At 51.2% G+C, this 21,798-nt stretch overlaps 1 protein-coding gene and 1 long non-coding RNA gene across 6 annotated transcripts in view; both read right to left on the reverse strand.

Annotated features, from left to right (window-relative positions):
- The window catches only part of SUCO (SUN domain containing ossification factor), a 52,335-nt gene extending 43,240 nt beyond the window's left edge, over window positions 1-9,095 (reverse strand). For both annotated transcript variants that reach the window (XM_075760256.1, XM_075760255.1), the window contains exon 1: window positions 8,768-9,095. In XM_075760256.1, coding sequence (XP_075616371.1) covers window positions 8,768-8,832 — 65 coding nt within the window. In that variant the 5' untranslated portion in view covers window positions 8,833-9,095. The remainder of the gene's footprint in view (window positions 1-8,767) is intronic.
- Window positions 9,096-10,460: 1,365 nt separating this feature from the next.
- On the reverse strand, window positions 10,461-21,764 carry LOC142602789 (uncharacterized). Of its 4 annotated transcripts, XR_012836587.1 has the most exons (8): window positions 21,332-21,764; window positions 20,600-20,697; window positions 17,818-18,036; window positions 17,517-17,603; window positions 15,790-16,844; window positions 14,691-15,050; window positions 14,002-14,352; window positions 10,461-13,574 (listed from the first exon to the last, which is right to left on the reverse strand). It is a non-coding gene; the product is annotated as an uncharacterized LOC142602789 (long non-coding RNA). The 4 variants fall into 4 exon arrangements; XR_012836585.1 differs by having other exon boundaries at window positions 14,691-14,897; window positions 15,790-17,603; XR_012836586.1 differs by having other exon boundaries at window positions 14,002-14,358; window positions 14,695-15,050; window positions 15,790-17,603.
- Window positions 21,765-21,798: the final 34 nt, after the last annotated feature.

Here is a 21,798-nt window from a genome sequence, read left to right on the forward strand (position 1 = left end):
TAGATATACCATCTCAGGTACAAGGTATATCTTCAAATGACATAACAGTGTAGAAATACTTCAAGAGATTGTTCCGAACACATAACTAACAGTTAATGACTTACACGGATACAGAAGTTTTCAATAGTTCCCTTTTTGCTAAGTATGAGTCAAAATAGCAGATGCTATTAAATCTCAAAGAACAAAGAAATTTAAGCACGAGTCTTTTAGTATCATCATTAAGTCATTTAAAAGCTATTTTCTCTAATACACCATGAATTTTTCAGCTTGATATGCACAAACCCAAAAGCAAAAGCTGCAAGCCCAGACACAGAAGGGGGCGGAGGGAAGGAAATCTTTACTCTTCACAGGGCAGGCACATACTGTAGTTATCTATTGAAGCAGAAAAGTCTGCTTACCCCTATCTGAACGGTACAGTACATTTATTGCTATACGAATTAGCTATGGTCTACTGATGGCTGTTAGGCCTTTGAAAAGGAACACACTGAAATGCAAAAGTGCAGGTGGTTTTGAAATTGCAGTGTAGGTTTCATGGGAAAGAACGTCCAGTTCTAATTTGGCTCAAACTCTTTCAGTAATTGCGAAGGAGGCTGTAGAAGACTATCAGAGATGGTGAAGCTACTGATACGTGGTTTGACAAGCATAAAAAAATCAAGTAGAAAGTAAACAACTAGTAAGAAAAAGTAATCATACAAGTTACAGCTGACAAAAAAAATCCAAATTAGCAAAATCTGATGGTAAGAGCAGTTTTTCCACAACTTGATCTTCCCAGAGAAAAACAGCCTAAGCTTTCCTTTTTGAAAGACTTAATACAAAACCACTGACATTCACACAAGATTCAATTCAAACACATACGTCCTCTAAATGATTCAAGAGTTTTCTTAAATTCTCCCCAAATGAGACCTATTTCTGGACACTAGAGAGCAAAGCAGTTCAAAACAGTTTACAGTTGACACCTGTGAGAGAGAATATTTTAAGCAAAGGGAAAATAAAAGGAAGCTATCACCAGCGTACCGATTACCAAGCCCTCCTTGAACACACGGGGAACAGTCTCTCTCCAGGACTATCACAGACATTTTCTGCACCTCTCAGAGGGTTGTATTACCAACAGGTGCAGATACACCAATGCCCCACAGCTAAGAGAGAGAGTGAAGATGTCACCATCCCTGTCGTGTGACACTTCTCTACTGAAAATATTCATAGGATCAGTTTGGAACGGGCCTGTGAAGGAGAAGGAGGGTGGGTTTAGGACCTGGCAGGGGGGAGAGAGCTGGCAGAGCCTATGGCAGGGGGAGAGGTGCCTAGTTGTTGGTTGAAGCTTATCTGCTCGGTTACAGAATAATTTATTTTGGATTAATCAGTTAACAAATGAGAGAAGTTGTGACAGGGTGAAGAAGGCAGGAAAACATCTTTTGCTTTGAACAAATTCTGCCATCACTAGCCTAACTGTCAAAGAGAAAGAAGGCTCTGTAAGAACAAGGGGTTCAGCAGATCCACAACCAGACTCCGGAGTCAGCCATAATTTGCCTTCCAGCCCCTGGTAATGCAGAAAAAAAAACAAACCCAGAAAAAGGAGAGAATCCTCACCCTCTCCCCAGTAACTTAGTGGAATCCATCTTTCTCTCAGAACAGTTCAGCAAGAGGGACACACATTTAGAAGGGCCCACAGAATGAAGTAAATCTCCCAGAAAATGAAGACAAGGCTTTTAGGACAGCAATATTATTTCAACCAGTCAAAGGAAGAAAGCTATTTGCAAGGCACTGACTGCTTCAGCACAATCTCCCCAGACACAACACTCATTTTGCACGTGAAGTGGAAGTAAGTGTTGATAAATGCAATGAAGAACCATTAATCTTCCTTAATGCTGGTTAAAAACAAAACAAAAAACACAACATCCATTTAAAAGCCATTTATTACCACAGAAGAGCAGCATCTATTACTAAGATAATTTAAAAAGTTATAACGGACCTTTAAGGGAAAAAAAAGTTGAAGACTAGATCTACAGATCTAGACTAAGCAAGGATGCTGACAGCAAGCACTGATACCATCTCATTTCCTACCACTATCCACTAACTTGTTTCGTGTGCTAAAAAAATCCAAAACAACTGAAATTGGAGCTTTTTCGCAAAGCCTTTACCCACTCCGTGGCATTTTGCAGTTATTTTAAGTTTTTAATATCTTGCCCGCTCTTTGCAAAGAATGTACTCTCCAGACTGTCTCCTAACTGGAATGCTACACACAAAAAAAAGACAGTTACTTCACTTATTCAGAAAAGCCCACCACAAAGATACTTCTGACAATACTGATTTTCATAGCTTCAGACAATGAGATTCCAACCACCAGTTTAAATACAGCTTTCAGCATTTTAAATGCACTAGCACACAAAGCCTGCAAAACAAGGTTATGGCTGCACCATATACTTTATCAGATTTAACTGATTTAACGCCTGAAGGGGTAGTCCTGCATCCCACCTTCAGCCATGCATCTCTCCTGCACCCCTTGATCTGGTCTTGACATTGTGGGCACATGCCAGCAAATTCTGAGGGGGGAAAGAAAGTTAGCTTTGAGCTACTGTATACTCAAATATAAAAATGCAAGAACACAGAGGACATACCATTTATCCATGACTGTCCACGGTTGTCCTAAGTTAGACAACAGAAATCAAGTGGAAAACCTCTTCATTCCTTTCTTACAGTGCTACCAGTATTTCTCTCATCCTTCCCTAGAAAAGGGTGCTGATATAAGTTACCTTCACAGCACTATAACTGTATATTGTTTTGATACAGTGCCCATAACAGAAAACAGTCTACATTAGATGCATGCTGCAAAGTAACCCTGAAACACACTCCTCTTAGTCCTTTCTTGAAAGGAGTATCCAGGTACCCTACTTCAGGCACTCAAAGCAGGACAGAAGTCACCAACCCTAGCCCTCAAGAGGTGTCCATTTGGAAGTGCTCAAAGGAACAGGCAGTTCCTAGGGATTCTTGGTAACAGATTTCTGTAATATTGCACTGAAGATTGCAGCTTAAGAGAGTCTCCCTGCATTGTCAAACTCTAGTTGTTACCTGTAATGCAAGAGTTTGGGGAAAAGAACACATTCTGGAAAAACACAATAAAACCTGATATGACCACAAAGACTACAGGAAAACAGTAGAATAGCCATGAACTGTGATTAAATTTCAAGGCTTCTAGAGTCTGTAGTAATGTCTAATTTACACACCTTTGAAGATATCCCTCACTGCTTAAATTCAGAAGCTTGTCTACACGGGCACAATACTGCAAGGGCAGGCTCACAATCATCATCAGCTTCTCTGCACCAACTCTCCACGCTTAAAATTCACTGTAAACGCAACACAGCTTAACATAGTGGCGTGGAATTTTAGCATAAGTTTAGCAACATTATTTTTGCCCTAGATCATTGTGAAGCTTATATCACTTAACTCCTAGGCATTTTATAATGTATTTTTAATAGACTTCTTGTCTTTAAAGGACTTAGCAATATCTTGATTGCCATTCCAAATTATATCCAAAGCCAGGAGGGTTACTTTGAGCACCTAATTTTGAGCTGTTGGAACCTTCTACTGGTATTCCAATCCAGTTTAAGTCATTTATACCAATATTTTTACTCATCTGAGCAGAAGTTCTTTGCACTAGCTTTGGGAGCAGCCTGTCTGTTCTACCAGATCACTATTTTCACCAAGAATTATAAGAAAGTTTTTAGACTTACAGTTGTATGTTTCCCTGTTCTTGGTCTAAAGTCTTCATGCTCAGAAATAACACCCTCTTCAGGCAGAGGGCTGTTAGCACCTCCAAGCGTTAACTTTAAAAGCTGCTGTACACCCTCCCCTTGAAAGAAGCACAGGCTTTACCAAAAGCTAGATTAGTAATGAAACCTGAAGACAAAAAAAGCAAAAAAGCATTCTGTAAAATACTCAGTGATAAGAACATTAAAGTAAAAAAGAACTAATAAGTTAGAGAAAGACATTTCAGAAAAAGTTGAAATTAAGTGCCGAAGTAAGGCACATCTTATTGCAACAGGCAGGGTCTTCCACATCAACACAGCAACCTCACGGGGGGTACGTGCCACTTTAGTACACCACTTGCATAACAACAACAAATTTGAAGTTTCTAGGACAAATCTTTTAGAAGATACTGCATGAAAGCACTTCACTGATTTTCAAATAATTTTAGAAGGTAAATATTCAATAATTGATTGAGACAAGCATTTGTTTTGCATACACCACCAGAGCCCCTGCTTGCATACAGCACCTTCAACTTGAGCAGGCTGTAAGCTAGGCATATCCAACTTTGATTTTTAAGAGGCTAAGAGTTCCACACCAGCTTTTGTCCCAAACTTAACTACAGAGCAAAGACACTTCCAAGCAAGATACTCCATATCTAGGAATGTACTCTTTGTTCTGAAATCTGATGTCCGGAACAAAAGTTTTGATTATATGAACAGTGCCCAAACCACTTCATTTCCTCCTGCCACAAAACGCGCACGCACAATGCTTATTTTACCATCAGCCTTCTGAAGAGATTTAAGTAACTACACAAGAGCAAAGTCACCAGGTAAAATTCTGAGCCCCATTACAAGCAAGTTGCACTAGCAGTTCCATCCAGATCATTAAGGCAGTCTCCTGTAAACATTATACTCTGTCAAAAAGAGTATTTCTATGGTAAGAGGCGTGTTACACTGGAACACAAGCCTCTCACTCCCCAGCTCTACCACTCAACATGTTCCTGTTATTAACAGATGCAAGCTCAAGGTTTAAGCCAAAAGTCAGTAACAGGTCCGATAAATGTTCAATTAGCAAAACCTCTGCTTCTGTGATCTCTAATCTGGCTAGCATAGCTTTTGCCTGGGCAAGACAGGAGTGGCAAAATAAACACTAATGATGTTATCACACTGCCAATATAGCACTTTTTTTTTTAGAGCTCCTCTTGGATTACAGAAGCTTTCAATAAGCACACTTTCAAAAGCGTAGAATGTTAACGCAAACCAAAACTAGAAATATTTTCTCTCATTAAAATTCACATAAATCTTCACATGAATAGGTAGGAATACAAAGCAATATCAAAATCTACCCCCTTCCACCAATGTACTTGTATCTAGGCTTTATTCCTGGCCATGCCACTGACTCGATCTGACCTTTACAATTTTCAGGGTACACTCTCATTATGGATTTCGGTCAGAGCTACTAAACTAGGGGTTTTCCATCTGAGACAGCACATCCCCCTGCCCAGCCACTTTGATACAAGCCTTACTTTACTGATGCAGCATACTCACAACTACAACTAAAGAATCCTGATGTGCATATGCACTTAATCCCCACCTTCCTTTTACTCACAGTTGTAAAAGCAGGATGATAAAAGAGTTCATAAAAGCTAAGTAGATCAGGATGTGCAAAGCACTTTCGGGATAGAATGAATCATAGAAAGACAAATTAGTGTATGCACAAGTTCTTTAATAAACTCACAGCTAACAGTTTGAAAGTACAGGCAAAAGCTGAGGTCAGAACAATTTATACAGGCTGCTCTTCAAACAACTGTCACAGTGTCAATTCAGATAGTACTAGAATTCCTATAAGCTTCTAAATCTACTCCACATATTCAGCTCTGTATATTATCAGACTACAAAGCACTACAAGTTTAAAAGTATTTTTTATATTATGATCATCTATACAAAGGGATAAACTGAAGGATAAAAAAATCTTTGTAAATTCAGGACAACAGGAGTCATTTCTCACGTACAGTCAAAGCTCCAATCTGCACAGATGCATGTTATTTTTAAAACACTACATTCCTAAGACTTACTTTCATCAAAAATATTTATCTAAAACCATGCAGCCATCCCACTCTGGAATTGTTTGGAACAACCTCGCTGGCTCAGGTTTGTCAGAGCACTGTGTTAGTTCCACGCACAGTTTGCTTCCGAAAGCCTCAAGTACTGATAACTCCGATCCTGCACTCCCAAAGAACATCACATTGCCTTTAGTGAAAGAGAGCAGCTAACAAATCTCTCAACTCGAGCCTATGGGGTTTTTTGTACATTTTCTAATACACAGTCACATTTTTAACTTACAGGATGAGATATTTTTTAAACAGTTTCCCCATTAGAAAACTCTCATATCAAGCTTCCTCCCCACACTTGATTTTTACCAAATGATACTTCCCCATTGGACCAACTTCTTTAGGCAAGGTTTAAAACGCATGACGAAACATTTCAAAAAGTCCTGTTTTAAGCTTTGTTTCATCAAAGAAAGAAGCAACCATTTATCCAAAAACAAAACAAAGTCCAGGTTTAAAAAGATACAGATCCAAGTAGTCCCGAGAGTACTCTTTGGAATTCTGCTTTGCCTTATGGTTTTTTCCCCTGCTTTTTTGTTTTTAATTTGATCATCTGTTGACCACTACTTTCATCTGTAAGAAAAGAGCTTCTCTCCTACTAGTTTTAAATCCTCTTAACATTACATTTAAAGACAACTAAATTTAAAAAGCCAACATTTGTCACACATGCCAACATTTATAACACAAAGCCTTCCATTTATTATTTAAAGTTTCTTAAATGCTTATGTGAACAAAGTTGTTGATTTTCTTTTTTAGGAAACAGTTATATACATCACAACTTATCATGTTACATAGTTCAGCAACAAGGCAGGAATTAATAGACTTCAAGACCTTCCAATTACAAATCTGACATGGCTACTGAAATTAAAGCAAGTCGCAGTGCCATCCTGCAGACAGAGGATTTTCAACACTAATGTGAATTTATGTTTGGACAACAGAGACTAGAGAAGTAGTTCTACCCACCCCCCCAACATCTAAATTAATATACTGGCTCTTTAATCAAAAGCAGCCAAAGCAAGCAGGGTGAACACACAACTGTGTGAACTTCTTTTTTAAATAGCAAAAGGTTTGGGATACTCTAGTGCAAGCTCTCAGATCAGTTAAGGCATTGCTTGACAGAGCAATCTCCTTTAAAAAGGAAGGCAAAAAAAACCCCCAAAAAACCTCAGCTCAATTTTTCTCCTAAGTGTACCCAAGATGAATACAGAAGTTGCCTCAACTTTACAGAACAAGTATATTATTTCAACAAGTTAGTTGAACAGGATATGCCTTTACCAATACGGAATAGACATCTGAACTTTTTCTTAAACAGTTCCATTAAAACAGCAAACTAAGAACACAAAAATTACTAAGAACAAAAAAACTAAGAACAAAAAAATTACTCTGACCATCCATATATCATTAAACTGAGAACACCTTTGTTCACCTGTTTCTGCCTCGAGGTAATTTGTTATCAGCCTTCAAGACACAGTAGGAAACAAACTGTCTTCCTAATAAGAATCTTAACAAGTAAAGCCTTCACGAAGAAAAAACTTAATTGTCCAACAAGTAAAAGAAAAGCTGTCTGGAGACAGCTACATCAGGCTCCCAGCTCAGTTAACCTATATGGCTAGGAGCTTTTTCTTTTAAAATTTTGCTGTGTTAGTTCCACGCACAGTTTGCTTCAGAAAGCCTAAATGTAAACACAGCAACAGAGTTTTGAAGCACCTTTTAGACTCGCTATTTTGTCTCCTAAAAACAAAAATGTGATGACATGAACCAAAATTTGCCTCAGGTTTGTCTGAGCCCAGTAATGCCAGTGTCAGCACCAGATTTGGAACTGATGCTGAACAGAGAGATGCCTGGGCTCCCCTTCCTTCATCCAACCTGAATCAACTGCAAGACAACCCAGAGCTTTTCATTTATTTCTTTTTATAAATAGACTATTTAAACAATTTACAGGAAATGTATTAGAATAACACACCAGATACACAACTATCTCTAACAACTCCTGCTGTTCAGTTTTCAATATTTGCAGTTTGCTGTTCAAACTGGCTAGTATTTCTCAAACAATGAGTCACAGAGTTCAAAGGAGGCCAAAGTTTAAGAAGCTTAGAAATATATTCTCTTAATATTTGTGTTTTAATAAATGTCCCACTTCAAGGAAGTTTGAAAACAAAGTAAACAGAAGATGCTGGAACAAGGTACGGCTAAGGTGATCCTATGAAAAACATTCTCAAAGACATAACCAATGTAAAAATTAAAGGGCTCATTGGCTTTAATTTAACACAACTCCAGCCAGTCCCAGAATATCACTTCCAAGAGTACAGCATCATGATCTTTCAGAGAACACAGAGTTCAGCCTGCAATTGGAAAAGCAAGTAAGGCTTCTAGTTAAAAGCACAGAGCAGCAACAAAATACATACAGAAGCGCACGGCGTGACTTTGAACCCCTGGTATTTGAGGACTAACCCCACATCTGACACCGCTTGTTTTCACCACCGCAGCAAATGACTATTATCCACAGCAGCGGGAATCACCCTCCCAAAAGCCAGTACCTGCCTTTCCCCTAACGCAAGGCCGCCTGCTGCCCGCACAATAACCCGTCCTTACCTCTCCAAAGGGAAGGAGCATCTTGCTTTCCCCAACGGCACCACCTCCGCTTCCACCTCCCGCTCCGCGCGTTCCCGACCACCAGCTCTCAGCATCCCGGCCACAGCGGAGAAAGGCTCCCCAGCCCCGGCAGCAGGAGCCGCCCGGGGTCCCCGCGCTGCCGGGGAAGGCGGCAGGGCTGAGGGCGGGCCCGGCGACGGGGTCCGCCACCGATCTTCTCCCCGAGACCCCCGAGCGACAGGACACCGGGCTCCCGGGAGGCCTCGGAGGAATCTCCCACCCCCCCCGTGAGGGCGAAGGCCCCGCGGCGCGGTGGGGACTCACCAGAGCACGGCGCAGAGGAAGAGGCAGGAGCCCAGGGCCAGGAGCCGGCGGGGCGGCTCCCTCATCGTCTCCCCCGTCTACCTGCCGCGGCCGGGAAGAGGCGGCGCATCCTCACCGGCAGAGGGACGGCGAGAGAAACGCGGGCGGCGGCGGCCGCTGAAAAGGAACGATCGTTGGAGCGGCCCCTCCCCCCGCGGCGGCGCGAGCGCGGCACCGGCGCGACCCGACGCAACGCGACACACGACAGCGCGAGCGCGGCCGTTACTGCCCGCCGAACCGGGCTCCTCCCCCCCGCCCCTTATCCCTTCACGCGCTGAGCTGGAAGGATACGCGTCACCCTCCCCGCCACTCCGCCACGCCCCCTCGCTCCGCCGCCACCAATGGCCTGCGCACCTGGAGGTGGCCCCGACCCCCGATCCCGGTTGCCGCCGCAGATTGGCTTCTCCCCTCCAGGGCGGCGGCGAATCAAGAGAGCGGCCTTCTCTTTCCCCGCCCCTCCCAGGACCCCTCAAAGGTGTCCGAGTGAAACAAGCAGTTACAGGTAAATCACCATAGTAATGAATGACAGCTGACAGCAAACCCCGGGGCCGCGGGACGCGCGAAGAACGTCCTTACGTCCTGTGCGAGGGACATTTTAAGGAACGGCGCTCCGATATAACTTTTTTTTTAATTTTTTTTTTTTGGATCAGGCTTCTCCGCGGGCTGCCCCACAGACCCGAGTGCTGATTGGTGTTGCCTGAGGCCCCAAGAGGAAAAACCGTCGCTGAGTGGGCGGGGAAAGCCAGTCCCCGCGGGCGGGGCGCGCAGGGGCTGCCGGGAGCTGTAGTTCCGGGTGGGAGGGCGACGCGGAGGGGTCCGCTGGCGCGCGCGAGTGCTCGCCCGCCATTTTGCAGGCGGCCTGAGGGGGCCGGTGAGGGGCTTCACCCGCTGGCAGCTCGGGCCCGGGTTTGCAGTCACAAGGGGTCCCAGAGACGCGTTTAAAGGTGGTTCCGTGCATATTTATTCATTGCTGGAGCAAGAGCCGAGCCAGGGTTTGCCCGGCAGCCGGCCTGGTCCATCCTGAGGCCTGCCCGGGGAGCACTTTTCCCTGGAGCCGGGCCCGGGCACTGGCAGCTTGGCCGAGCCGTGCCGGCTTAGCTTCTGTCCCCAGCCCTGCAGCTGCCTGCACAGACCTTCCCCGGTTCCCTCCCTGGCACTACCTTCCCTCTGAGGGCTGGGGCTGGGAGAGCGCTTCTGGGAGATGCTCGGGGGAACACAGGCCTGGCAGCTGTGGGCATCCACTCCCGATGTGGGACAGAAGGGAGTTGCCTTCTCTGGTACTGGCACATTTGGGTAGGCTGGTAGAAAGACACTGCGGTTGCTATGAAAACATTAGGGATTCCGTGGATAGCCAGGCCTAAATCTGCCCATCTGAAGAATGTCATTGTAAGGTGGGCTCTACACGGAGCTCCGGTAGCCAAGCAAACCATCCTTGCAGTTTACTCTTGACAAAAATTGGGGATCCTGCTTCCGCACCATGATGGGAGCCACAGCAAGCAGCAATGCGCGCTGCTCTCCCAGGCCGCAGGTCATTATGACAGCCCTGCAAGGCACAGGTGCATTAGTCATGAGCACGCCACGATGGAAATGTGCACATGTCAGGACTCTGAACAAGGAAGGGCAGCTTTGCCTGGAGGGAGGCACGGGAGGGTGTGAATCATGGCAATCCCTGCAGGAGCAGGGCCCTCCCAGGCTACAGCTGCTGCTTTCCCCAAAGGAGCTCTGGCCCCAGCCCCATGAAGCAGCCCTTACGTTGGGGGGTGCTCCCAAACAAGAGGGGGGTGCCTGCAGGGCTCGGCTTGGTGCTGCCAAGCTGCAGGATGGCATGACTGGAGTCAGCCAGCTGCGGGTAAATGTTCCCAGCCAGCAGTGGAAACCTCTGGAGAGTCTTTATGTCTGTTCTTTTCCTGATTTTTCACCCTGTAATTTTGTGCTTTCATTAACATTTGGCATCCTCCACCCTTCCGAGAGCTCCACGTGCCATAGACAGCAGACAGCCCTGTGTGCCAACATGAGGAGAAGGGAAAAAGGAGCAGCTCTGGCTTTGTGCCCCATCCTCACCCAGGTTGGGGTTTAAACCCCCCTGGCCAGCAAACCACGGGCTGCCCTGTGACAGAAACAGCCCATCCTGCAGTGCCTGAGGAAAGGCTGTCACAGGAAGATCCCCGGCAGATCCCTGCTGTGTCTGTTCAGAAAATGGGATAACAGCACAAGGCGCAGCGAGCCAGGGTGCAAAGCAGTGCCAGCTGCCCCCATACCTCACACCTTGGAGCTGCTGGGGAAGGCTGCGGCTTGTTCCAAGTCACTGGTAGATTGTGGAAGAAGGCTGTGGGATTTCATGTGACCCTCTAGCAGAGGAAAGTGGGCTCACTAAACCACAGCTGAAAGCGGCGGCTCTGGCAGCCAGCGGCTTTGCTTTGTGTCCCCGGTGTGAGTGCCCCGCTGGCGGCTCTCCCTGCGGGTCTGTGGTGAGCCTGGCTGCCCCAGCGCCGCTCAACGCCCTGGTCAGGTCCTGTTGCCCCAGGAGCAGGGATGACACAGGAGCAGCCCAACCGGTTATGGGAGTGAGGCGAGTCCTGAAAAACCCTGAGAAGCTGCTTCGTGGCACCGGCGGGGTGTGAGCCAGCACCTTTGCCACGAAGGTTTTCTGCAGCGCCGGAGCTAAGATATGGCTGTGTGGGCATCTGACTGTCCTTGGGAGGGTTACGAGCAGAGATGCAGTGCGGAGGGTCCGGCCGTGCGGGCCGCAGAAAACCTCTGTGCCCAGGGGAACGCTGCCACGCCAGTCCCAGAGAGCTGCCTTGGTGGTGGGAAATTCCCTGAGTCATGGGAGCAGCAGTGCACGTCCCACCCGCGGCTGTTTTAACCATGTCAGAGAGCGCCCTGAATGTGCCCCTCCGGGGCTGGAGGGTGCCGCAGATAGGGCAATATGAGCTTCTGCTGCAGCCTGCCTCCAACCAGAGGATCCACCGCTGGCCACCCTACCCAGCAAGCAGAGAGCGCTTCCCCATCCCACCAACACAGCCTCGGCCACAAACTCTGTGTGTTGGGGATGGCCAGGACCAGAGCAGTAGAGAAATCTATCTGTAAAGCATTAGAAATTTAAACAATTGCTTGGCTGACTGCTAGAAGAGCCAGTAAACATTTATTAAGCTATTGCTGAGTATTTCCAGCCAGAGTACTTGCTTCGGCACTGAGGGCCACGTCACAGCGGACGGCTGGGCCTGTCACTGTTGTCAGCCTCTGTCATGCTCCGGAGACAGCAATTCCTCCAGCCTCCTCACCAAGAGCTTTCCCCCCAGAGGAGGAGACAAGACTGCGAAGCCACACTCGCTCAGCCCACACGGCTGCTCTCGACTGGCACGCTCCCACGCGCTACGGTCCCATTACCAGCTGGGGATTAATCACATACAGCTTAGAGCACACACAGCTAAAGAGCTGTCACGGAGGACAGATCATTTCAGAGGAACCATTGCAGTGACTGTTCAGGATCCTGGAGAAAAAGCCCCTTCAAGTCAGTCCCCATCAGGTACGATGAGTGTCCACTGAAAGAGCCTGGTGCCATCAGACAGAGGTTTTGATTCATCACCTCTGACATACCTGCATACCAGCGCTTGTTAAGCTTGTTTCTCAACCACTGATAAGATGAGCAGTATAATGGAAAAAAAAATAAAATTACACATTACCCAATCTCTAGAGCCCATAATTAACTCAAACCCAGTGTACCGTAGGGTTACCTGGGAGCAAATATTTGCATGGGATTCTCAAAAAACGCTGTACCTTTGCAGCAGGGGCTTGGCTTGCTCTTGGCCAAATCCCAGGATAAGGCGAGCCAGTGCAGTTCCCACGAAGGGTTAGCCCTGCCGCAGGGCTGAATTCGAGCCACCGTGTCACCCCCACAGTGCACGCACCTGCGTCCCCTGGGCGGGGAGGACTCCCTGTGCCTGCAGTGTTGATGTGCAGGTGCAGAAGACTGTGAGCATGCAAAGCACAACAGGCGGCAGCGGTACGAGCATCAGCGCTGCTGATGATAGGGAATAAAAGTCGGGTTGTGGTGCTCCGCACCACGGGTAGGGAGAGCCGGAGGTGACCACCCAAGGGGCACTTTGGTGTGGTGCTTCTGAGCAGGAGGAAAGAAAAGGTGCTGCTATTTTACCTGCAAACCCCGCACAGTGATGAGGCAATGCTTGTCCATTGCACTCTAACATTCAAACGGACCCGGCATGTTGTCCAGGCTGTAGGGTATCTCTCAGAGATTTTGACACTGAGGCTGTGGAGCAATGTTTGAGTTCTGGAGAGACACCTGATCCTGGGTTACACCCGGGGCCTTCGTCTCAGCACTTCCCAGCATTCGGTCACTGCAGATGCAAAGCCTTCTTCCCATTCATCCCTATCTGCTCTTTACAAAGGCTTCTTGTTTTCCCAAGGGGGCTTTTTGTTCACGTGTGATTTAATTCACACAAACTCCTTCCTCTTCTGACTATTGATCTTGGCTCCCTACTAGTTAAAATAAAGTAAATCTTTCGTAAGCAGCTTCTGACAACGCAACTTTTGTTCCTTCCAGACACAATTTCCTGTTTAATTTCCTGACCGTTTCTTATTTAGTAAAGGAAAAGCTGTAAATTGCAAGATTGCTTCAGAGAGCTTCCTCTGACTTTAGATGAACCGTTAACCACTTGCAGGACAGAATACAGCAAGCCAGTGTAAAACTTTAAAAAATCCTGAATTTCTTTTATTTCTTCTGTGATTCACACTGAAGGGAAACAAGCTGTGGGGGGAAAAAAAAAAAAAAAAGGAGGAAGGCATTGGAATAATTTTCCTTGCAAAAATTATTTCCTTGCAAAATCAAACAGGAGCAACTCTGCCTCTGGCTGATAATTGCTCTTTAATTACTCAATAAACTGTCTGCAAGATACGGGATTTTTGGGGAGGGTTGCTGCAAGGCTTCAGCCCTGGGCTGATGCAGCAGGAACCACCAGTAGGGTTTGCACCAGCGATTCTGCTTGTGTCACCCCTCACGCTGTCCCGCGGGGAGAGGCCGTGTCTCTGTGGTCCCAAAGGCAGGTCCCGGACATCTCCCTGCACAGATGCAGATTCCCACTCCCACATCCCTCCTTTAACACCCGGGGGACGCTGCGCCGGGCTGCTGGGCTGCGACCGCGGTCACAGTGACCGGCCGATCAAACTCCAGATACCCGTGGGCCGGGTCACCGAAATGCTTGCTCTGCGCAGAGCCTCGTTAGGCTTATTTAATGTGTGCCAGCGTGGCGGTGCGTGACGGCGCCGAGAAGCGTCAGGCAGCTCTTCTCTTGGCAGGCAGGGACAACGGCACACAGTGACACTTGGCAGGGGCTGCGTGACCTGGTGTAGGAGAGCAACTGCTCTGATCTCCGGCCAGCCGGCCCCAATCCCATCTGAGCGAGCCTTGAAATCTGGCATGGGTAGGCGGTGGTGTGGTCCCCTGGCTCCCAAAAGCACCGACGGATGCATGGCCGGGGCCTCCTGCAGCAGGCTCGGACGCCTCGCACAGCTCTCGGGGAGCACAGCTGGGTCTGGAGAGAGATTCCCCTCTTTAATGGCACAAAACCTTAAAAACAAAACTTTAAGTAAAATGAAGAAAATTAATTGAAAGAAGAACTCCATTTTTGAAAGCCTTTATATTTGATTTGCTCATTTTATGGGCTTCATTTGAATTTTAACTTTGGCTAGGAACAGGAGATAAAACGATTGCTCCAGCGGGGATGCCCAGGCGGGGCGCAGTGGGAAGCCACAGCATCTCCCAGCCCCATCTCGAGACAGCAGAGCCCCCCCAGCACGACAAAAATACCCTCTCCTACTGCCAGTGCTTGGGAACAGATGGAAAACTGCTTCAAGGAGAAGGGACCCACCTCCTCCTTGCCCAGCTGGCGGGCATTCAAGGTAGAACCTTCAGCAGCATCTCGGCTTGATGCCGTGACGCCGGTGCAGAGGCCACTGCCCGCCGGAGAAGACAACACCGAGGATGGTGCGTGGCCAGCAGCCGAGGAGCTGCTCTTGCCATCTGGCGTGGAAGGACTGATGGAGTGGGGAAAGTCCGAATGGCCGCTGGCAGCTGAGACACAGAGAATCAAAATTAACTCTCAGTCACACGATGGAAATGTGGTGTGGGGCTGGGAGCTTCCAGCAGCTGCCCCGCGGGGTGAACCACTGCAGCGGGTGCCTGCTGCTCCCCCAGTGCGTCCTGGCAGCCACCAGCTCAGTCCCCCTGGGAAAAGAGAAAGCAGATCTTGTTACAGAAAGTGAGAAACGGCAAAACTTTGCGATGGAGGTGTAAAGGTTTTTTTGGGGGGTGTTTATTTCTGGGAGGACAGCGTGGGCTGAAGCTGTCCACAAGCACCGAGGGCGAGCAGAGGGGCTGGGAAAGCACCCAGTGCAACGCAACGTTGGGTTTCCTCCGTGGCCGCATGCAAATTGAGGCCGAAGCGAGCAACGTCGCAGGCGCGTGATCTGGCAGGACAGCACATCCGTGGCTTTCTCACCACAACACCAAAACTGAGACACCCGTCCCCGGGGCTGGGAGGGCAGTCGGGGCCCTGGGGCAGCAGTGCCGGGAGTGTGCCGGGAGGGCGGCACAGCCAGCGCAGGAGCAGCAGCATCTCTGCCAGATGCAAGCGGTGGGGGGTGAGAAGGGCCAGCCGGACACGCACAGGAATGCCATGGGCTCAGCTGCTTCCCTTCCCCTTTTGCTGAGCGCTAAAATAAACCAAATTCCCACCTGGCTCCATCCCCTCCCTGGCAGATATTTAAAGACAGGGAGGCGGATGAGGGGGTGGCCGGTGGCGGGGAGCGGCACTCCTCGACAACCCATGTGCTTACAGGGGAATGTGCATGTCCTGCAGGGCCTGGCCCAGGGGACCCTCCTCCCCGTTTTTGGGGTAGGACGAGCTCATATTGCAGGGAAAAGCACTGTGTGGGCTGGGGTTTCCCAACAGTGTAAAACGCACCTCGATCCGACAACGCAGCACTCTTCCCAAGCACGTGGGCTCCTCCTTGGAGGCTCCAGGTAGATGTTCACAGGGAGAGGGAAGGAAGGAAGGAAGGAAGGGCTCCTCCAAAACTGCTGTTTTTCCAGGCTGAGGCCATGCTCTGTTTGAACAAATGCTTCTTCACCAGCCAAATGGGAAGATGAGCGCAGAGAAGGATCCTTTTGCAGCGCACCAAGCTAAAGGAGTGATTTACAACTGTACATGCCAAACTTTTCCCAGCTACACTTCCTATAAAAGCCAGCTCGTCTACATACACTGTTTCATCTAGTGTCCCCCTCCCCATCTATTTCTGGCTTTGTTTGCACTTAGACAGCTAAAGAATAAAAATATCCCCTGGGCAGACAGTAAAAAACTCATTAGGAAACTCCGGGTCCCTTCGTGCCGCTCTCTCTCTCCATGTCCCAGAGCTGCAAAGGGAGGAAAGTGGCTGCTGGATGAGGCTGGGGGCAATGGAGAGCAGGCGCTGGAGAGCTGGCGTGTGGCTCCAGCAACCACCGCCCTGGTTACCAGCTCTCCCCAACAGTACATTGCTTTTGCTCTCCGGGGAATTGGGTTTTTCAGTGTTTTGCCACCTGCAGCTTTTGATGCCTTTTCACCGACTGTGGCAGAGCTGGGTCGGCACTTCACATTGTATCCCCATGCTTCAAATTGGGGGCTAAACAAAGGGGAACAGAGTCAGGAACCACTTGGCAAAGCTTTGTTCTGGAGCCCTAGCCCTGCTGTGTGGGTCTCGGGGGGCACCTGTGTGAACCATAAGACCCTCCTCACTCCCAAATCTCAAATCTCAGATATTTTTCACCTTCCAGCTTCCATGACAACCATGTTCTGGTGCCACAGGCAGGTTTTAGTCTGGTTTCCTCCCTGTGTCTGCGTGTTAGGGACGTGCCCCGTACAGCTGAGGGTTCAGCTGAGCTTACCTGGGCAGCTGAAGTTTGGACTCGTCCCACCTTGGAGTACCCTGCAGCTGGCAGAGAACATTGTTGATGTCATATTTGGCTGCAGTTTCCTAGGGACTTTTTTTTTTTTTAAAGTAGACTAAAAACCAAAAAAATCTTCACTAGGTGACAGCTTGAACTTCACAGAATTCCCCTACAAATTGGGACCCTACTGACCCACTGCCCTAGAGCTGGCTGGGACCCCAGCCAGGCTGGCCTGTCCCTCTCCCTGGAGCCCAGCGCGGGCGGTGGGGAGGGCGTTTTGCCATGGGGCTCACAGGGCCGTGCTGACCGCTGGGGAATGCCAAGGCTGAGGGAGCTCAGTTTCACAGCCGCCCCAGAGGCTGTGTCCTCCAGAGGTCACATCCCTGCAAGCGTGTGCCTTTCCACATCGCATCTCTCCTGCCCCAGCTCCTCAACCCAGCTCCACAGCAGCTTTCCCATCCTTATTCCCCCGCAACAGGCTCAGCAAATCCCAAACCTTGCCCTGGCAGATGCCAGCCTGGCCTGGGCTCCTCAGACCCAATCCCTATTTCCTGGACCTCTCCCCAGCCCTGAGCAGCTCCACTGGGTTTCTCGAGCAGCATCGGTACCTCCTCATCTCTCTCATTGCCTGGGAGAGTACAAGTTTCCCCCTTCCCTGGCTGCTCTCCCTTCCCTTCCCTTTTTCTCCCCTGCAAGCCCCCACATCTTGCCCAGCCTGTCCCCTGTCCCCCTAGGATGCTGTTGCGAGGGAAAATGGTGACTCACCAGCATTTAGGTCCTCTCTGTCCTGGGCAGGGACCGTTCACCTGGGAGTGCCTCCGTGGCGTCTCCAGCAAGGTCCTGGCTTGCGCCCTGGAAATGACCTGCCTGAAACCGGGAGCTCTGACACCAAAACCGGTGACACCCCCACCAGGAGCTCCTGGTGCTCCCACACTGTCTGGCCTTGGGATGGAGACCTGTGGGGATCGTGGCACGCTCCCTGCCCTGGCTGCATCACCAGCACCACGGCACGTGGCCGGGGCCAGCGGGATCTCCGCTGTGCCCATATGGGACAGAACATCCTCACCTGAGCTTGCAGGGAGGCTTCCTGGGTGGTGGAAGATGCTGCGGAGGGCAGGAAGGCTCTGGGCAACTTCAGCTGGGTCTGGTCAGCGAGGCCGTGGGCAGGAGCTGTGCCTGAGGGGGCCAGGAGCATCCCTTGGTGGTACGGGCTGCCCACGGCAAGAGTGTCTCTGCACAGGGGATGCTGCTGCTGGCATGTGGACCTGGATCCAGGAAGCCTGACCTGCACACAGGGAAGGGAGATGCTTGGGAGAGCTGGAGCAGCACCAGACTGCCCTGTGCCTGGGCACAGTGCTGCGGGGGACCTGGGGGCAACTAGCCCCATGTGCCCCAGCGTCCCCCCTGCATCCCCCCACGGGGCTCAGCCCAGCTGTGAGCTGCTGGGCTGGTGTTGTCTCACTCCATGCAGGGGACCAGATCCAAAAAATCCTTAAATAGGTGATCGCAGGAGGGCAGACGCAGCCATGTTTGGGGCCATTTAAGGCAGGAGGTGGTCTCTGGGCATGGAAAAATTCAGCAGCTGGAGCTGAGCCAACCCCCCCCCCCCCCCCGAAAAACATTCCTGCAGAGGGAGGGTTCAGCTCCAGGGTCAAAGGGGAAGGCTGGGAGATCGCATGGCACAGAAATGAAACCCAAGCGTCCATAGCTGCGCTCACAGGCAGCCCCATCCGTGCCACTGCCCCAGGCCCACGGACAGACCCAGTTCCACCGCAGCAACCCGAGACACCCAGCACATCCCTTGCAGGCGCTGCTCGCTGCAGAGGGACAGCGAGAAGGACAAAGCCTGCACCACCAGACAGCCCGCAAAGCTGCCAGCACCATTGCAGACTTGCAGCTGGAGCAGCCCTGTCCCCTGCGGGGTGACGCAGGCGGGATGCAGGGGAAGAGCCCCAGCCAAGGCACACCGAGAGGTGCCGGAGCCGCCCTCATCCATGCAGCCTCAGGGAAGCTCAAACCCTAAGCAGGGTGTGCTGTCTAGTTATTTCAAAGCCTACTTCTCTGCAGCACAAGTGATGGTCCCGCCCTGAGGACAAGCAGACACACCTGGGGGCAGCCCCGAGCCAGCAGTGGGGGTGCAGTGCCCTCCACACATTGATACCCACATCTCCACGCCTAGATCAGTCACAGCTACTTCAGGCCCAGCCTGTCACCTTTTCCTTCCAAAAAGCTTTAGCAGTGTATTCAAATGTTTGGAGCCCCGCAGAAACAAAACAAATTTGCAGTGGGGTCCCTTTACAAATGGGAGGGGACATCCAAGACAACAGGTCCTCCACCTATATGGGGTTTGTAGTGCCATGGCATCCAGCTCCTCATTCCTGCATTTCAGCAGAGATCTTGCAACCTCTCCAGAGGCCAGTGGCATTTGGGGACACCTAATCTTGAGGTGATGGAGGTCTCGTTGCACGGAATCCAGAGGGGAATTAAGACGTTCACAAAGGGCTTTTGCATCTTTGACCTTAGCTACTGCTCATCCCCGCCAAGAGAGCCCTGTCGGCCACGTAGCCCCAGGAGGGCCGAGGGGTGACTCCACGGCACACATTCCCCTCTGACTGGCGGGGACGGACGGCGACGTGGCCGGTCCCGTGGCAGGTCCTGCTAGGACTGTCGTGCAGGCAGGTGAGTCATTCCCCTGCAGGCAAAGTCTGGGCCACTGGGCCACCTGGGCAGGGCTGAGCCGCCCTTTGGACCGTGGGCGGTACGGTGGCTCTGTGGCAGAGCACACACCATGGCAGAGCACACACGTCCCCTCCTGCAGGGATGCAGTGCCAGCACAGCGGCGGCAGCTGCTTTGTGCCCGCTGGGGTCTCCCAAGCACCGAGCAGGCGCCTGCCCCAGTGGGTCTTGGCACTGCTGAGGGCACAGAGCCAGCGCCGGGGTGATCCCCTCGCCTGGTGGCTGGGCACCCCGCGGGGCGGGAGCTACAGCTGCGGCGCTGGCAGCTCTCAGAGCAGCTTTGCTGCTGCCACCGTGCCTGGCATCACCTGGTGTGGCTTGGGGATGCTGCGAGTCACTGAGCAGCGGTGCTCCCGCCTTGCCCTGCCTCTGATGGGGACTTTAGTGGCCCACAGCAGAGGAGATTTCAAGGGGTGTGAGAAGCACCCATTGCCTCTATTTTCCACCCTCCACGGAGGTTTCCAGATGAACCTGAGCACATCGAGGCAGCATCGTGCCCCAGCCCACCGTTCCTGGTCCCTAGAGCATCATGGTTACGTATAAGAGCCCAGGGCCAAGCCAAACCGAACCTGCCATAACCCACTCGCTGCCCTGCCTGTGCCCATGGGAGGTGGCGTTCCTCCGCTGCGGGGGCCACGTCACTTCCCTGGGGAGCAAGAGGGGCACACTGGCCTCTGAGCATTTCTCTTGCATGCTCCAGCTTTACTCTGTGACTTTGGGAGAACAACATTTTGTTCAAAATCTCAGGTTCCCAGGCCCTGGGCTTCAAGGCGATGCCAGCAATCGTGGGAGCTGGCAGCACTCCCTGTCCCTGCGGGCACCGGCTTGTCCACAGGGAGGCACAGGCACGGAGGCACACGCGTGGCCTCGTACAGAGCGCAGGGATGGGGGCTTTTAGGTATGGCAGCTAAAACTGAGTTCAGCTCCATCCTGGCTTGGAGGCTGCCAGCTTTGCCCCTCAGCACAGCATAAACCACCGCTCCTGCCCTGTGGAGGAAGTGTGACGGCATGGGGCTAGGGCTGGGGCCGTAAGGTAGCACTTTTTAGATGTCACCGAGGGGTGGCTCAGCCTGAGGCCTCCCCAAAGGCACAGCAGCATTGTGGGGGGTTACCTGCTGCTCTGCACGTATCTGGATGAGGTGGAGTCCTGTTTGGAGAATCCCTCACAGCAGGCGCGACTCCTGCTCCTGTGAAGGGAAACGCCTGAGGGCTGGAGGGGAAAAAAAAAAAAAAAAAAAAGTCAGCTCTTTCGTGTGCTGCCACCGCGACAGGATGGCCACGAACACCCCTTCCCAAAGCACAAACAGGGCAGTGTTTGGGGCTGCGCTACCCCGGGCTGAGGCCTCTCGGGTGCAGATTGTGGCCTCAGCTGAGGCCAAAGTAAGCAGCTCCTCCGCAGCGAGCACCTCTCTGGGGCTGGGAGGTAGCTGACCCAAGCACAAACACACACTTAGGGAAAACACCTCTTGCCTCTGCAAAACCTCCCCTCATCCCTTTTTGTTCCCCAGTCCCCTCGCTGCACGCTAGCTCAGTCCTTTTGGTGAGGGGATGGGCAGCACAGGAGACAGGGGCCCTGTAAAGCCGCACTTCTCAGCCCCTGCTCAGCCACGGCATCTCCCTTTCCTCCTCCTGCTCTGCTTCTCAAGGGTGCCGGCAGGCGCGGGGAGCAGGGCAGGACCCGGCTGTGAGCAGGCAGGAGCTGCAGGGGAAAGGCGACCTGTGCTCGCAGCATCACACCCACATTCCCCGACATGGGTGCTAGCGCCTGGTTTGGCTAGAAAAGCAGGTGCCTCGCTGGGCCGGGGCAGGGAGTGGGGCTTGCGACATGGGCTGGGGTCACTCACCGAGCAGCGAGGCTGGACATACAGAGAGATGTCCAAGCAGAGAGAGGACCAGACCAACATCCCACTGACCGGCCGTGCCCTTCTTAACGCCCTTCAGGATGGCGCGTTGGGGCTGCAGGAGGGTCCCCCAGCAGCCCTTTGCCACGGTGCGTGGGCACAGCCGGTGCGGGGGTGGCAGCAGGACCAGCCCAGCCCGCAGCAGGGAGCTTCCCTCCTTCCTCGGTGGTACCTCCCATGGCTGCCAGCCGGGCTGTTTTGGGGGGACGCAGAGCGAGGCAGCCCCAGCAGCGCCTCCATGCAGAATCCCGTGTGCAGGATAAGGGCTGTGGTGCTCAGGACGGCCAGATCCTGGCATGGAGCCGGGGGGGGGGGGGGGGGAGCTCCTAGAACGCCCCAAAAGCTGGCTGCAGGGAACAGCCTGCTTGCAGGGAGAGGGGAGGGCAGCCTTGGGGGGGAACCCTCGCAGG

Source organism: Balearica regulorum, chromosome 8 (assembly GCF_011004875.1).
Source record: "Balearica regulorum gibbericeps isolate bBalReg1 chromosome 8, bBalReg1.pri, whole genome shotgun sequence".
NCBI lineage: Eukaryota > Metazoa > Chordata > Aves > Gruiformes > Gruidae > Balearica > Balearica regulorum.